Raw genomic sequence first — 18,572 nt, 5'->3', positions numbered from 1 at the left:
CCTAAAGTCAAAAAGAGGTCAAATGCTAAATAGGAACCGTTGTCTGCTGGCAGGGAGATGTCTCTGTTAGGCAGTCCTGTCCAGTGTGTCCGTCACATCATGCATTATGTCACTGTACATGTCAGAATTGCTGAAATAGGCAGTGGAAAATGACACATTTAGACCTAAATAACCTTGTCACTGTCAACTTTTTCCACATATAAGGTGACACCACTGTGCACATCAGCAACATTTTAGCTGGTTTGGCTTAGCTTTAAAATAGCTTTTTCGGTTGGTAGTTCATCTCACGTACACACACATTTCATAAGCTCTCAGAAATGTAGTTCACTTTACAGATAAATGTGGTTTATTAACAAACTTACACAATTCTCTAGACAATTTATACAAGATTGAAGAGATTAAAATAAAGTTATATTTCCTGCTTCTTTTTTGTTTTCTGAACAAATTATCAAAGTAAATTGATGCTCTTCTTATTTATGTTCCTGTGTTCATGGTGTTATTTCTGTTGTTAATTTTGTCACATATTTTTCAATGTTTCTGTATTATCAATGTTTTTGGTCCTGTTTCCAGTCAAGTTGATATTATTATTGTCAGTTTTGTTTCTGATGTTCTGATTTAAATGTTGTGACTTTGTTGGAATCGTTTTTTTGTTACATAATTAAATCTGTCGCTTCAAGATTCTGTTTTACTTTGATATTGTTGTGAATTTTTTTTTTTTTTTTACAATTTCTAAGTTCTTTTACCAAGAAACACAATTTCCATGTTGTCTACAAATTCTATTTAGAATGAGTGTGTGGCTTATTAACAGTTCTGATCTTTAAAGCAAATTTTCATTCAATTCAGGTATGAAGTTATGCCCTTGAAACTAAATGGTTTGTATGATTTTATATTATATAAAATGACAAACCATTGGAGGAATCAATGTGTCAGACAAGGCAATAAAAAAAAAAATAGTTTGAACCTTTTGGTAGTTTGATCACACACACACACACACACACACACACACACACACACACACACACACACACACACACACACACACACACACACACACACACACACACACACACACAAAAACACACACAGACACACACACACACACACAAAGCGTAATATTGACATAGGATTATCACCCTGTCACATGTTGAATATTTATATGTAATATAATCTATGAAATGCCATTTCGTATGAAATAGTTTATGGTATGGTGAAGACGAATAACATGAAAAATATTTCGTGTATGTAAATAAAGTATTTCTGAATAATTTCCTTTTGAAAAAAGAATCAAAAGAGGCTCGTCTGAATTACATTCTTATAGGACAGACTGCTGGATCCTGGATGTGGAAGTGTTTATCTGAGTGTGTGTGTGTGTGTGTGTGTGTGTTTCTTTTCTTTTTTTTTCCATCGCTCCACCTGTCACAGACGAGGAGCCCCCTCTGTGTTCTATCGGAGATGCTGCTCGTCAGTTTGTGACACGCACTCCGTGGGAAATGACGAGTGAAGCAACAGCTGCACAGACTGATGCAGGTTTTCCATCCGAACCCACTTAGAACCCGAACTGTCTGCGCTCGTCCCAACTGCAGGTAAGTTGAATTCAAACTGGACTAAAGACTTCTTATTGGCGGGACCAGGTGAGGTTAAAGAAGGTGGTTCTGCTCAGTTCCAGATGAGGATCTCAAGAGGATCGTAAGACTTCCCTCGCCCCCCTCAGGAGCCGGACCATGTTCCACCAGATGACGGACCAGGCGGTGAACGGGACCTGCTTCGGAGACGCGTCCGCGTGCAACAGGAGCGCGGAGGAGCAGGACGCGCTCCAGCTGCCCACCTTCTCCACGGCGGCGAAGGTCCGGGTCATCATCACCTTCATCCTGTGCGCGGTGGCCGCCGTCTGCAACCTGGTGGTCCTGTGGGCGGCGGGCCACGGGGGGAAGCGCAAGTCCCACGTCCGGATCCTGATCATGAACCTGACCGTGGCCGACCTGCTGGTGACGTTCGTCGTCATGCCCATGGACGCGGCGTGGAACATCACGGTGCAGTGGGAGGCTGGGGACGCCGCCTGCAGGCTGCTCATGTTCCTCAAGCTGGTGGCCATGTACTCGTGCGCCTTCGTCACGGTGGTCATCAGCCTGGACCGGCAGTCCGCCATCCTCAACCCTCTGGGCATCAGCGAGGCGAAGAGGAAAAGTAAGATCATGTTGAGCGTGGCGTGGACCATGAGCGTGGTGCTGTCTCTGCCACAGGTAGGATCCAAACTTTTTGTTTTCCTCGTCCTGTTCTAAACGTCCCGTGATATTTGCTCCTCAACACGTGCATTGTGAAAAAACGAAACACTTTCCTTTAGTTCAGGCTTTTTTTTTTTTACTTTTTTTTATTCATATTTAATGTAATTATTTATTGATTCATTTTATTTTTTTTACGAGCAGATCTTAGCTCTGCGTTCATGTCGTGTGACCAATTTTCATTCTTTAACTTAAACATCTGATATACAACATTTTTTTCTATCTACATTTGTGTCAGTGAACGTATCTACATATCTATCATCCATGCTTATTAACACATGTCGCCACATAGCTGTATATCAATTCATCCATGACCATAAGTGTCGATTAATTAACTTTGTATTCACTTATTACTTATCCATTGTCTACTTATCAATTTAGTTATTTGTTATTTAGATTCATGTTCTCAGTGTTTCTTGTTCTTTTTAGTATATATTTTTTTAGTATTTTTTTGATTGTTTAAGCGCTTTGTGACCCTGGTCTAGAAAATCGCTGTTTAACTATAAACTACTTACTTACTTACCATCCATTTATTTATTAGTGTTGCTGATTAATTTTTACATTTTGTCACACTTAAATATCTTGAATCGAACCAATCTAAATATTAGTCACATCAATGCAAAATCACAGGGTTTCTTGGGATTGCACCGTAAACCTAATAAGTAGTTTGGCCGGTCGCAGCAGCAGCAACTGAAGTGTTTGTGTTCACTTGCAATGATTCAACATATTCGTCCACTTATCGTCACAGAATTTCTGTAATTCAGAAAAAAATGGAGGGTTTTCCAGCATGAGCCGCCTTCTTTTTTAGATCGTTCAACAAGTCACCAAAGTTTGTTGACTTCAGACTTGTGTGTTTTAGATCATTGTCTACAGAACCCGAGTTCTGCAAGGATTTTTGGTAAACAACAGAATTCTTCCATTTATCACAGCAAGCCAGAGACCATCACACTGGCATCACCACACTATTTATATATTTTTCAACCATGAAATGCAGCATTACTTTTAAGCCAGAAGTTCCAAAAGGTTCCCTTTTTTTCGGTCTGGTCTTGGAGATTATTAAGATTATTTATTTTCTGGTGAAACTGGCACGAAGCATAATGTTATGTTTTCATCTTGGAAATCGGCTTCTGTTAAAGTAAGTCAATTATATTTGTAGAGTGTTTTTTTTTTTTTTAAAGAAAGCCTTAAGGCAAGCCCGAATTTTGTATCAATTTAATGATTACTTTTTGGACCATTTTGAATGTAAAACACAATCATCCTTAATATTTTTGATATCTGATTAGATTTCTATTATTAAAAACATGTATTTAGTTTTTATTTATGTACTTATTTTATATTGCTTTAGTTTTCTTATTTCTTTTTGTGAAATTAATCAAACAAATGCAATAATAGCATTGTATCTGTTCTTTGGAAAGGGAAGGTCAAACTTTTTAGCTCATTGACCATTAATCAGCTCTGGTTAAAAATCAAACAGAAAAAAAAGGGCTCCTGCTGAGTGCTTTATTACACGGTTATTTTCCAGAAAATATTGTCACATGGCTGCAGCACCGTCGACCAGAGCAATTCTTTTTAAAGAGCCTTCACCATCATGGCAGTGAGTGTATGTTGGAAATGTTGTTACCTTTTTTTTTTATTTGACCATATATATATTGGGTTGAGAAAAACACAGAGGTGTCCAAACTGAATCATAAAAAAAATCCTGTTCTCTGTCCTTCGGAGAACACACCCACACACAGTATTCCAAAAGGTCAGCAGGCTTGTTAAGGCTGTTCGGCCAGTTTCAATAGATATACATGTTATCACACATCTCAAAAATATCACACAATGAATGCTTTCAACACCAGAGTCAAGCCATCCCGCTGATGTTGAAGGAAAGATTAATGTTTCGTATTCAGTTCTTTTAATTTGTGACTGGAAGGAAATTCAAGGAAAGCAATGTCTGACTATCTAGCTTAGCTTTGAATTCTCCAGGGTGGTGGGGTTTTGTAGGTCTACAAGCATATTACAACAATCTTTTCTTTCACTGAGATTCTTATTGTGACTTTATACATCGTTCCATTATGATTCTTTATCAGTTTCATAATGCTGATTAAGACTTTTTTTTTAGATTTCTGGTTCTCCCCTTCATTAGAAATCTGGGTGAACGAGATGTCACTAAAGTGATGCCCATGGTTACGTCCGCTCGCTTTGTTTGTACAACGAGTCCCTTGGAGGTGGAGACTTCCAGGATCAGCGATGCACAAAGATCGATGCCTGACCAATCACAGCAAAGTGGAAGTGGTTATAGTAATAAAAAAAAACTGTTTTTTCAGTACATTTTCTAATGTAAATATTTCAATGAAAAGAGACATACTGATGATACAATTGAGGTCCACGATCTATTTAAGCGACACATTATTCCCTTTGAATACAATTTAAGTTTGACATATACTTATATCACTTTCGCTCAGAGCAGACTTTCGGGTCCAATAGGCACCAACTGCATGTACATACACATATATTTTTTAAAAAGTGGAATCTGTCTTGTGTGATTTACAGTAAAGTTATCAAGGTCGAGCTTGTAAGAAGTGCCGAATTATAACTGCTCTGATTAGCTTCATCTATATTCTCTTTCAGGGAAAGCGAAGAATGATAGTTGACTTTTTGGTTTTCTGTAAAAACATTGAGGAACACATCACTGCAGCATATCAACAATATTGCAGCGTGGACTGGATCGTGAAGCTTGAACACTTGACTTTAGGGGAATTAATTTACTCCTATTTTTTACAAATAACCAAATAAAAGTTATATTCACCTACATTTCATTTTTTGAGTCTCTATCTTGAAGGAGAATAATCGATGTGCTGGAATCAAACATCAAAATCTATAAAAAAAAAACATTCACAGGCTCAGTGGGAATTATTACCTGAATATTTCAGAATAAATGAATTGTCTGACAGTTTACACTCAACATACCCAATTAACTTGACAGTATTATTTTTACTTCGATGTTAATCTTCTACAACTTTTTTCACATTGAATTTTCAGGGTTTATCATTGTGAATTATTCAATGTTCAGACAGTATTTACAAGGATTGCAATTTCCTTCAAGTTTTTCAAGCCCTGACGGTTCTTTCAAACATCGATCTTCCCGTCAGTGTCAAAAAAAAAAAACGCTTCAGGGGGGATTTTTGATTACTTTTTAGTTGTAGCAACTCTTCCATACTGACAGTTGGACCTTAATGCATCTTTATTTCATGATATTTTGCAGTCTGGCTGTCAACTCTCTTGTCAGGTTTTGAAAAAGTAATTATTCCCAAGCCGTCTTACCATCAGGCATGACTCATAGAAGTGTTGATTTAAGTGTGTCTTGAATAGATCTTGGACTCTATTGTACTCATCAGCATGTGTCTGTTTGTAAAAAATACTCTTTTTATTTAAATAGTTACATTAGAAAATTATCTTAAGCCCCACCCACTGAAAACACATTTTTCTAGAGATAAATCTTGTTTCCCATAGCCACACCCGCTCAGCTGTGATTGGTCAAGCATGGAGGTTTGTGTTGGGCTGAGGCCACATCCCTGTGGCGATCTGGTGCTGACTGTGATCTCAGCAGACACGTATTTACCACCTGTGGACTTTCTGTCAGGAAATCCCGGTTTCCATTCGCCGGTGGGGGGTAGGGACTCCCAGGTCTGCCAGCTTCAAAATCAGTCTGGTTGGACGGATGGTGTAAAACGCAACACTGTTGTCCAGGAAGAGCATCCTTGCATACGCTCTGCTGCTTTCCAGGTTTTCAAGCGTGTGGTGAAGGGCTAATGCATTGTCCACTGAATTGTTGGGGTGGTTGGTAAACTGGAGGAGGTCGCCGGTGACTGCAACCATTTTGTTGATGTTGGTGAGGACTCATTTCTCTAGGCACTTCATGACAACTTATGTGAGTTCGACTGGCTTGAAGCTGTTAAAGTGGGTGTGTCTGGTCTGTTGGGGACTGGTATGATGGTGGATGTTTTAAAGATGCATGGCACTTCAGCCTGGATGAGCGATGTGTCGAAGATGTTGGGGTCTCTTGGGGCTTCACCTTTTTTCGGAGAACTTTTCACGACCTGTGTGTGTGTAACCTGGAAGGGAGAGTTTTGGGGGGTTGCAGGGGTCTTTTGAGGTCTGTGTTCAGCTTGTTGAACAACAAATTCTGACACACTGAGAAGAGATTGGATGGAACCAGAGTTTCCAGACACAGACGACCCCAGCTGGCATAAGTTAAAGGTGAACTATAACCGATTAACGTTATTTGAAGGAATCCAAACCAATGTCCAGTGCCTTGAACCCAGGGGTCTCAAACTCAAATCCCTTCCAGAGGTATATATTTGTTGAGACTGGACTGAAGGTGGAGGGAGTCCATCAGTGTTTTTGGCTATTTTGGCGTATTATATATATATATATAGTGAATGCTTTGCCATCATAGCTTTATCTATATAAATGATCCCATTTGATGTGACGATTTTTATTCCATAATAAAGAAATAAAAAACCCTCTGACTGATCACAAATCCCAAGTGTTAGCGAGTGTTCTACGCATTGGGAACCAAACTAGTGCAATATTGGAAGTTTTTATGTACTGCATTCAAACACCCTCCTACTGTGATAAACATTAACACACTCTCTCTTCCTTTGACAAGTTGAGTAGTTTCACCTCATGACTGTAAGCCGATTGAGTTTAATGCCAGAAACCTTAGTAGACACTGAATGCCTCCCTGTCCTCCCACAGAAACAAATTCCCTATTGAAGCAAAATGCACTAAAATACTACAGAGAAAAACTGTACTCAGCAATAAACTCTCCCCATACTAAAGGTTGTTTATGCTTTATTACCCAATATGTTGGTAGTAAACAAAAAAATAATCATAAAAAATGCATAAAAACACAATTCATAGAGACGACTAAAAGTGTCCAGTGATGTTGCGAGGGATTCCTGTAGATCAGGACAACGGATGGCGACTGAACCAGGTCTAAGCTGAGGTGTTACACGCTTGTTTGGTTACTGCTGGCTGTGATACCGAAGTAACTGCGAAGTCTAAGTGTATATATTTCCTCTTCTGAACGACTACAATTATATACAGATTTGTTTTGATTATATATTTTTTTTTTTACAAGAAAGCTTTGAGTGCTTTGATGCGTTTCATTTTAATACATTAACATTTGACTGTTTAAGAAAAGTCTAGACAAATAAAATGTGAAAACAGAAGTGCATTTTTTCTATTTTACAACATAATAAGAACTTTAAAATGGCATTATCAAGCAACCTGTGATGACACTGAACCTTGAGCTATTTAACGCATCAGCTATATGTCTCTGCTTATATTAATGCACTTATCCATTCGTTGAAGTACAGTTTAAAGCCATTATCTCTGCATTTATCACAAAAGTTACTTAACTTAATATTGATCGTCATATAAGCCAGTGGTTCTAAACTTCTGTTTCAGAGTCCTCATTCTATATAAATAATGCTAAAATACAATCTCACACATTGGCACAAAATCTCTAAAAGCTAGAAGACACACACATACTGAACACCATGGTCGACAAACAAACACACATAGATGCAAACACATCTTGTAATCATTCTAGAGCTCTTGCTAAATCAACACTATAGTGTTGTTTTTTCATGCACTTAATTGTAGTTTATTTGCAGGTCATTCTATTGTATTTTTTCTTTTTTAATATGAACGTCGGTACGTAGTATATTCATGACATTTAACTTGTCCAAGTATATAATATAGAAAATATAGTTGGGGGACCCCTGATATAAGAGTTATTTATTCATATTTCAATTTTTTAATCTATGTATTTATTTATTTTACATATACAAATGGCACCAGAAAAAAAAAGGGAATTAAGATTTCATTACACAAAAATATATTATATCATGAAAAGCTGTATTTCTCATCAGCCTGTATGTGCATGCTATTGATTTATTTTTTAACTGAAACAATTGTTTAGAGGTGACTTCACTGAGTAGTCTGCCTAACACTTGATGCATGTCTAAACTGGTCTGTGTTTAGGCACTTCTAGCTGAGCAGTGCAGCATAGAATAAACCTTCAGATTTCAAATCCTGTCTGCGGCATCAGGACTGTGAATAAAGGGCAGCATTATGTTGGATGATCCTGCATATTTAAACTGGCGAATAAAAAATATCCAGAGAAGAATTATGAGCAAAACAGAGGATTAAGAGTGTGATAGAAATGCAGCACTAAGCAGCATAAACTGTTTTCGCTGATTACAAACCCTCACAGGCTCTAAATATCGGGGCGATACATGTGGCTCATTTACAAGCCAGACAATTGCCCACTTTGTCAAATTGCTACGTACAGCCAAGATTATTGTTTACCTATGTGTGGAGAAATTAAATGAATTGAGTTTTTAAGCTTTACTTTGTTACTCGATGATTTTAATTGCCTTCAAAGAACTTGAATTCACAAAGAGAGAAATATCATCGACGACCCTCTGCTGACATTCACAATTAATTAGATGTTTGACAACAGTAACTCCACTTCATTCACAGTCTTCGCCAGAGCTGAGCAATCTTAAAGAGACCATCTCTGGCCTCAATATGGTTGCAAGACGGAAGTAATTCATTGCACGTGGCTGTTTTTTCCAGATATATTCCTTTCATCAGCTGCTGCCTTGGCAGTGAGCGGAATATATCAGGCTTTAAATTGGCTGAAACGCAGCTCTGAGTGAGCGGTCAGCCGTTCCCATTAGTTTTGCAATTGAAACTTGATGCAGTGTTTCCTGTTGTTTTGCATCCATGGATTCCGTGCAGAAGTAAAAACCCAGAGCCTGATGAATCCTCATTTATATCAGCATCACAAGATCAATAGTCATACTTGTCATTTAACGGCACAGATCATGTAGCAGGACAAAGAAAGAGTGATTCTACTTCAGCTTGTTGTGTTTCTTAAAGCTCAACTGCTTATATTAAGTGTATGGTTCCGTGACTAGGGTTGAAAGGCAGATATTATGGACATGTGGAGCGTTAACCAAAACAACAACACCACCTGGGGAGTTTTACCCCAGAAATTATGGATACCATGAATCAGTGACGGCAGCTGGACATGGTTATAAATATAGCAGTTTATTAAGCAACGTGGCCACGGCTTGGACACTGAAAGTCACTTCTTAGACAGTGAAAGTCATGGCTTGCTGCACTGTTAATGTCTGTTGTGTGCGTCTTTTTAACAATTGGTAAGTGCCCAATCCTGTGGTATATTTCCCTTTAATATACTTTTATTTAGAAGCATTTTTCTAGTGATGTGAAATGAAATGCGCTCCGTCATTAACTCCCCCAAATAAACAAGTGTGAAGTTACATAAAATAGAAGCATGACTTAAAGTGAAAAATGAAACACTCCTTTTCTCCTCACCCTCTTGTAAACAAAGTTTTGTGATTATTTTAAAAGGAATCTGTTCCTTTTCAGAGTTATTGGCGAAAATCGAATTCTATTTTAGCGTGAGTGAAAGTACTCCAGTTTGTTGTGACACCTCACCTCACCTCTTTAATGTTTGTAAGGGTCTTATTTAGTTTGTGAAGAAATACAACCGCAGTGAAAAGGCAAAGTTACACACTAATGAGCCTCCACAAACGACATCACATTTCCATTGAAGCGGAGACACTTTTAAAATTGAAGGAAACACAGTTCTACAACAAAGTAACAGAGGTTTGTGTGGCGAAAGACATGGACTTGATCTGTAAGACCAGAAACGGTTTTAATCTCAATCGTATAAAAAAGAGACAAGACTAAGAAAAATACAATAGAATATTTAAAAACTACATTTTCCCTCAAATAAAATGTGAGTTTCTCACGCTTATATTAAGCTTATCTTTTCATGATAATAAACTTTGGTCCATTTTGCGTAAATCTAGCCGATGGATGGATGGATGGATGGATGGATAGATGGAGCATTTGTTCACTCCATCTGCTTCTCTGCTCACTGATGACAGTGTTTAGAGGACGACTGTCATCATCCATGATGGACAGTAGTTTGTTCAGTGTTCGTTCAATCTCCTCTCAGCAACTGTCACCAGTGAGTCCAGCTTCAACCACAGAGCAAGCCTTTCTGATCAACCTGTCCAACCTGTTGACACTCCTCTTGGACACATTTCCACCCCAACACACCACAGCATAAAACGGGACACTGGCCACCACAGACTGGTAGAACATGGAGAGGAGCTTCCTGCAGATGTTAAATGATCGAAGCCTCCTCAGAAAGTACAGTTTACTCTGAACTTTCTTATATACATGAATAACATAACATTTGAATACATATCGTTTAAATCCATGTTTGCTAATCCTTTTCAAAATGATTTATTAGTTACGTTCATTCATTTCATTCATCTATTGATTGTCTAAAACTAATTAAGATTCAGCTTTTCAGCCCATTGAAAGGTCTCAGGTTAATAAATACGGCAGATTAAAGATTTTAAATATAGAATTTTAAATAAATTGATAATTTAAACATAATATTTCAGCTATGCTTCTTATGTTAATGACAAAGATGATGGTTTATGAAGCTATAAATCAATTTTTGGCCATGATCGATGACTGCAAACATCCCACAATATATATATATATATATATATCTTGAAGAATTATTAATTAAATCATATACGTTTGAAACCATCTTAGTCATATGATATGATCTGTCAAAGATGACAGATTTATGCTATAACTGGCAAGGAGTTGAGGACATCAGTCTAATAAAATCATAGATATCGTATTTAAAAAATTTCACCCAGGACCATACGTTTGTGTGTGTGTGTGTGTAGATGTACATGTATGTGTGTGAAGAATGCTGTTGAGATATGAAATAACCAGTTTCTATACTTGTAAAACTGACACTAAAGGAGTCAGTGCCTCACTGGGCTCATTCACACTCAACTCAGATGCTTATAAAAACATTTTAAAAAACTGTGAACTTTGGGTTTGGAGTCACAAGAGACTTTTAAATGACGTTGCGGATCATCACTGATTGATCCTACCACCTTATACATTATGCCTAGTGTATTTTTAAAACCTTCCTATTGTCTGCTTGTTTCATACTGATCTCTTACCACCAGGAGCAAGTTGGCTTCTTCTGCTACCACCTCTGGGTTACTAATATTAGCATTTAACTGATGCCAATTGAAGTTCTTTTACTTTTAAATCTATTCACACAAATACCAAGTTATTACAAGTTGGAAAATGGTACATGCCACACATGGAACAAGGTAAAGCGTCACCATGGAGGGATTTTCTGGTTAAAGGCATGTCGGTTACGACGTAGTAATGAGTGAAAAACTATTGGACTGCAAATGCTGTTTTATTTAGTCAATTCAGCACATAGCTTTACATTTATCGCTCATATTTTGCGATCGTCTCAACAACAGTGCTGCGACGTGACAAGGATAAGATAAAAAGTCCCAGTTTAGCAGTTGTTTGGTGTGACCACAGACTCGTCCCAAAAGCAATCGCTGCACGGTGTTATATTTGCCACCTGGAAAATAGTAAAAGAAAAAAGGAAATCCATAAGAGGACTCACACGAAAAGCAGGGGGCATTGTACGGGCAGCGTCATCACTCTAAAAGCTTATCTAAAATCGTTCTTTGTGCGTACTGCCGCAAGGTTTGCACAGAGAAAACCTGAAGACAAACCGCCCACTGAGATGTTGACGACTCAATTCAGTGGTCTACTCGATTTGTACACAAAAAATCAACATGATGGCTTAGTTTCTCTTCAGTCCTCAGACTCAAACGATCTCAGCTGCACTTGTTATGGTCAACTGTTTGCTGTAATTATCATCAGGGGGTAAAAGAGGGTAAAGGGAGAGTCTGTGTGGTGGAGATATTGATTGAGAGAGGCAGTTTAGTGTGGAAAAAAAGAACTGAGTTTAGCAACATGCTGTTGAGTTGTTCTGTAGAACCAACCCCTTCCCAGTACCATAGGTTAGTGGTGGTGGTAAGAAGGACACAGACACAGGAATGATTTCAAGAGAAAATGCTGTTTTCTAAGTTATGGTTGACACTTGCATGATCAAAACAAAGCAAATCAAAAACAAGTATCCAGGTGATACTATAACAAAACGTCTGATTTTATGTAGCAAAAATGTTTAGTTCAAAGGCCATTGTTGGTCATAAGTCTGTTTCTGGACAGTTGAGGCTGAATGCAACGAGCTTATAACATGAATTACACATATCCTGTACTTTAGTATCATTTAAAGGGCAACTAATGTGAGAACCCAACTTTCCTGACTCACATGTTTCAAATGTTGACTTCCTCTCCAAGATGCAGTAAGCTCCTCATCATGATGATGTTTTGAAGTTATTACTTTATAAAGTTCTCCCCCCTCTGAGATCTCGGCGAACGAGAGGTTACGAGAGCAGGCCTCCATTATGATGTTATAATGGCTTCAATCCTACTCCAGCCAGCTGTAATCACGCCCTTTTTTGTTTATACAAGGAGTCGCTTGGAGGTGGAGACTTCAGGGACTGATGACTCACCAGAGTGGGCGTAGTTATGATAAACAAGATTTCATCTCCAGAAAAACAAAGCGTTTTCAGCCGGCTTGGCTTAATATTTACATTTTCTAATGTAAATATTGCACTGTTGAGTTGAGCTGATCTGATGTACAACAAACAAAAGTTATAACGATTAAAACGATAGTTAAAACTTTAAATGAGACGTTAACTTTTTGTATCTTGTTCCTAAAAATTGCGACATCTCTTTACATTAATGCGCAATATAGAAAACCTCGGGCCTCTGGTATTATGTTAAAAGAAAGACGATTAAAGTCGAGGAGCGGCAGCCCTTAGAACATGAACTCGTTGAAATCAGGATGACAAATGCAGGAACAAAAGGAAACACGAATGAAGCGTGGCAGCAAAGAACCCTCCGAGGATCAAACGACTGCCGTCGTATGAAAATCTTCTGATGAATGGAACCTTCAAACAGCAATTCAAGCTCCGCTGCCTCTTCTTATTCCAAAGGAAGCCCACGGAGAAGCTCAAGGTAAACACGATTGATTGAGAAAGGTATGAAAGAATAACTCTTTTACAGAATTATGTAGACATAACCAGGGTATATTTTCGATTTTGTGCCTCTAGAATTGTTACAAATTAAAAGATAGTTTCATAGCTATGTATTACTGTGAGTGACGGAAAAAAAGATTGAAAAACACTCCTTTTGTAACTTCATACATTAAAATGAATTGACACAATTCAACAAACTGATTGGAAATATTTTACATATTTATAAAAAACTTTACTTTTGCCTTGATGATGTTGGAACGTGTTATTAATAGTTCAAGAAAGAATTATGAGGCCTCAACATGTATCTGAATACTATACAATGAAACGGTAACTTATTGAACCCCTACAGAAAAAGAGGGACAACTTTAGTAATATCAAGATTTTAAATAATTTAAGCTTTACGTTATACTCAAACTCACAACTACTAAAGACACAAATGTAGTTTTAAAATAATTTTCTAACTGAATAAAAAATCTACATCACCAAAGTCACCAGTTTGTCCCACTCCCTCTCATTGAACTCTGTCGTTCAATAACCATCGTTTCAACAATATAAAACAGACAATGACATCATCGGAATATAATATGTTCTTTAGTCATTATACTTGGAGTTTTTACCATGGGTCCATTTTCCATTCCACGACTGATGTGTTTTTGAACTAATACTTTAGAAAATAGTTTCACTGAGTCAGTTGGATTTGTATTGAGCCATTCATGCTGAGGCTGAGTGCAGTCTGCTCTGAAGAGAGTTCATATAATCTCAGGTCTGCACACAGTGATGCTGTGAATCACTCAAACTTGAAGACTCTTTAAGGCAACTGAATATATGCTAAAGCACGGGTCAACAATTTATTTGACCCTTGCGAGCTACTCAAACGGCATCGTGTGACCCGCGGGCAACCATAAGATGTTTTCAGAGATTGTTGAACTGATAGCAATGTTTTTAAGTTAAAGTTACAAGTTCAAGTCTGAGCTGGGATCAGAGGTTTTGATGTGGGCCAACACAAGTTTTGATTCATGGTAGTATATTAGTATTAGTAGTAAGTCATAATATTTCCGTGTCTAAACAAAAGGAAGCTGTCTCGCCTGCAGTTAATACAGAACTCTGCAGCGAGAATTCTGACTCGCACTAGTAGAAGAACTCACATTTATCCGATCCTTAAAACTCTCACGGGCAGCAAGTTTCTTGCAGGATCAATTTTAAAATTCTGGTTCTTACTTTCAGATCTATTCATGGTCAGACTTTACATCAGTGATCTGATCCAGCCTTACACCCCAGCTCGGGCTCTGAGGTCTGTGGATCAGAATCTAATGATGGTTCCTGAACACGGTTCTAAGCTTTGGATCCTTGATGATCTACTGACTCCTTCAAGAAACATCTTAAGACATTCTTATTTGCGCTTTTCCCTGATTTTCTGGGACTCCTGTGTTTGTCTTATGTGTCTTGGCCTTTAATAGTATATATTTCAAATGTGGATTGTTTTTGATCGTTAAAGCGCTTTGTGACCCTGGTCTAGAAAGACCTTCACAAATAACCATTAGTAACAAGGGTGAAAGAAGTACAGAACGAAAGATAAAGGAGAATATCAAAACTCACAAGTAACTCGGTCATGTTTTGTTGGAGAGAAAAAAAATGTAAACTTGAAAAGTAAGAAATTCTTCAACTGATGGTGTTGTTGACACAAGGGTTTACGCTTTGAAGTCAAATGAGTTTCTAAATTTCTCCTGATAGCTCATTAGAAACGATGGTTCTGACAGGCCTCATCCACTAGATACCAGTTATTTTTCTGCTTTTAAGAGTTTTTCCCTTTGTTGTTTTGACAGAACAGATGGATGGCAGGGACAATACGAAAAAGATGACGTGTTCGGGTTACATCCAGCCACCTGGAATAGTTGTAGCAAGTGTCATTTCTCTTTTTTATCTGCAGATATTTCTGCTTTTTAATGATGCTACAAATCCTGCGCCGCATGGCAAGAAATTGTAGGGTTTAAATAATGGCTATAATAAGGTGAAATGTAAAGGAACATATTTTGAAATCTGATGTCAGAGTTGGACTCTTGTCTTTTCTTAAAATACAAATATGCACGCTCAGATTCTTCACATTAAATTAGAAAACATCAACCGTGAATGAAAGAAAATGAAGATGAGAATTCAACCATCATTACAGTTTCTAATCTTGAATTGAAAAGAAAGAAACCAGACACACAGTGTGATTGATTGATCAAAACAAATGATAAAATAAAAGCATTCAGACTATATACTAAAGAATCGAGTACATTTTGCCTACTGGACACATCCCTATTGAAGGACCCAAAACATGTTGCTAAACAATAAAAAGAATTTTAAACAACATGAGCAGCTGCCATGTAGATCGATGTACATGATATCACAACAAGAGGAGGTTCATCTTGATGTATGACGATGTACAATATTGATTGTATTATCTTGATTGTCTTGGCTTAGCTATTATACTATTATTAATATATGCTAATATATGATTATATATATGATTATATATTAGCAATCATACCAGAGCTAAAAAGTAGTGTCAGAAACTCGGAGCTCCCATCAGTCTCTATTGATCATATAACGATTATAATTAAGTTATATCACAACATTATTCTGTTTACATTTGTTAATTACCTCAAAATATTTTGGCTTTATTAATTGAAGTCATATTAATATTAATCTTAAAATATTTTTTTTATTTAAAAAATAATCATTTTAAATGTGACCACAGCACAATAATATCTCTTAATATTACAACTTTAATCTTGTTTTATTTAAACTTGTTAATAATAATAATAATAACTCTATCCTCAAGTAATATAACATGATTGATCTGGTTAATATTTTGAAAATAGGATTTTAAAATAAACTTTTATCATATTATGACATATTATATTAACAATCATATATATGTTATATTTTGCCTCGAAAAAACTTTTGTATTTGGATTTGTACTTCGATCCAATGCTATTTTTCCTAATATAACGACTTTAATCCTAGGATATCCCAACTTAAATATCATATTGCCACTTTATTTTCGTGATAGATCAGTACTCTGACAAATTAATATCAAAACTTTGATTTTTGTAATATATTTCATTTAATCTAATAATATTATAACTTTATTCTCATCTCAACGTTTCGTTAAATTATGTAACAAGTTCCTTAAACAAGTTTTGTTTTATTTCATCTTTGTAGTCATTTTACTGTTTTCTAAATACAAGTCCTGTATATGGGAGGTCACATTTGTATTCTCTGAGGGATTCTTTCTTTTGAGTTTTTATTTTTATGAAAAGTATCTCTGCCTCTCAGGGTTTCTCACTGGGGTTATAGAGTCGGCCAGGTCTGGATTCAAAATATATTTCTCCAGTCTGAGTAAGTCAATAGCCACAGCCAAGTCTACTGAGAGAAGCTGTTATTCTGCTCACAGTTTAAAATGAACGAGTGTGACTGCAAATACGAACGTCAAATGTAACTTGTTGTCAGAAACTGATTTATTATCAGTGAGTCTGCAGCTTATCTCGAGCGCCGGATGGAAGAAACAAAAGTGAGTTTCCCTCCTTGGTGGTCGTGAAGCAGAAAAAATCTTTGGCTGATTCTTTGGCGGGCAGATGGTTGTTATGTGCTCACACATCACAATAATGTGAATAAGAGCCTGCATGCCTTGTTGAATTTTGAGCAGCTCAATTGAATCCCTTTCCTAAAAAAAAAAAAGCCTGTTTTATAGACATTGTTCATTCACAACATGAAGAACGACTCCGTCCCAGAGCAGCTGCGCTCGAAACTCAAATCCACTCATCACATCCAATTTGGAAAAAGAGCTTGAAGTCACCGTGGTGCCATGGATGTTCCGAGTCTCCAAATCCTTAACTAAGACGTCTCTCCAAACCCCTGTGTCGTGTTACATCTTAAATGATTGCGATGCAAAGATGTGAGCCAGGAGAGTCAGACTTCAGTGTCTTTGCAGCAGGCGGCGATATGAAAAGATTATTTTTAAGCTGGAGCTACATGTCCAGAACGAAGCTGATATAGTCAGGTGTGTACTGCATTTTGTTTATTACAAATCCTCTTATATTTGGTCTACGCAGCGTTTGGAACCTCAGCTTCGTCTGTAAGATGTTAATAAAAACTGCGTTCCTCTTCCAATTCCATCTTGTGGGAGTATTTATTGTGTCCCATGGCGTAGGCGGTTTTTCCACCCACTGAAAGTGATAATTTATTCCTTACATCTGCAACCTAGACGCTGACATAAGACCACCCATCTGCTCTGATATGAATGACGTTATAAACAGCAGTGGCCCTCAACCCCCAGTCTGGGGTCCTGAACATTAGCGTGTGACACAAACCTTAGAAACAAAACTTCTGTTTCAGAGTCATCATTCCGTGTTGATAATGCCTGAACACAAACCTTACACATTGGCCCAAAGTCTCTAAAAGCTAGAAACACACACATACAGAACAACATACTGTACAATCAAATACATAAACATAGAATTTTTTTTTTTTTTTTTTTCATGCATTTATCCCGATATTTAACTAGTCTGCGGTACAAAAAAGGTTGGGGACCTATTTTCTGAAGAACAATTATAAATTGTTAAAATTGTAAATCTTAGATTAAATTTCCCTGCATTATCTTTACATTTCCAACTAATTTTGTGGACGGTTCAGGGTTCAATAGCCCCTAATCCTAAAGAACCCTCGCTAAGGGAAGAGGGAAGTAACAAAATACTGGGTGTTGTTGGTTAAAGAAAAGAATATTAAATAAAGATAAGCGTTACATAACTTGTAAGTAACAAAGAGTAGCCGTTAGTAGCATTAAAACGGACCAAGGTGACATCAAAGAAAATGCTGTCCAACATTAGGAAGGTCTTCGGTTCCATTCCCACGACAGAACATTTTGGCTTCATAGAAAGCCTGGTTTATTTCTCTCTGGAGTTTCTGCATAAACGTGCGTGGGTTTTTCTTTGGCAAAGGTGAAATGGTATCAGTTCTGAGACACGTTTGTGAGGATTTTCTCTAAGTGCCTTGTAGGTGACCTCGACCTTTAGATCCTGGACATCACCGCCATTTTAATGGACCAGTGCGTTGGCTCTCTGGGCGGGGATTGTGAACTTTTGGTCTTTTTCAAAATGTGTTACACATGAAATTGACTTTCCTATTCATCATAACCTCTGTCGTCGTTGACTCCAAAGACGCTGCAACTAATGGGTCATGATGTTGTCACTTTAATCGTCGTCATGAA

General features: G+C 37.4%; 1 protein-coding gene across 1 annotated transcript in view; it reads left to right on the top strand.

The window, feature by feature from the left end:
* Window positions 1-1,721: 1,721 nt before the first annotated feature.
* gnrhr4 (gonadotropin releasing hormone receptor 4) overlaps window positions 1,722-18,572 on the top strand; it is a 51,301-nt gene continuing 34,450 nt past the window's right edge. Inside the window, exon 1 of the mRNA XM_087797073.1 lies at window positions 1,722-2,240. Coding sequence (XP_087653199.1) covers window positions 1,722-2,240 — 519 coding nt within the window. The remainder of the gene's footprint in view (window positions 2,241-18,572) is intronic.

Source organism: Callionymus lyra, chromosome 8 (genome assembly GCF_982586985.1).
Source record: "Callionymus lyra chromosome 8, fCalLyr1.hap1.1, whole genome shotgun sequence".
Classification (NCBI taxonomy): domain Eukaryota; kingdom Metazoa; phylum Chordata; class Actinopteri; order Syngnathiformes; family Callionymidae; genus Callionymus; species Callionymus lyra.
This window is presented reverse-complemented; position numbering and strand designations above follow the sequence as displayed.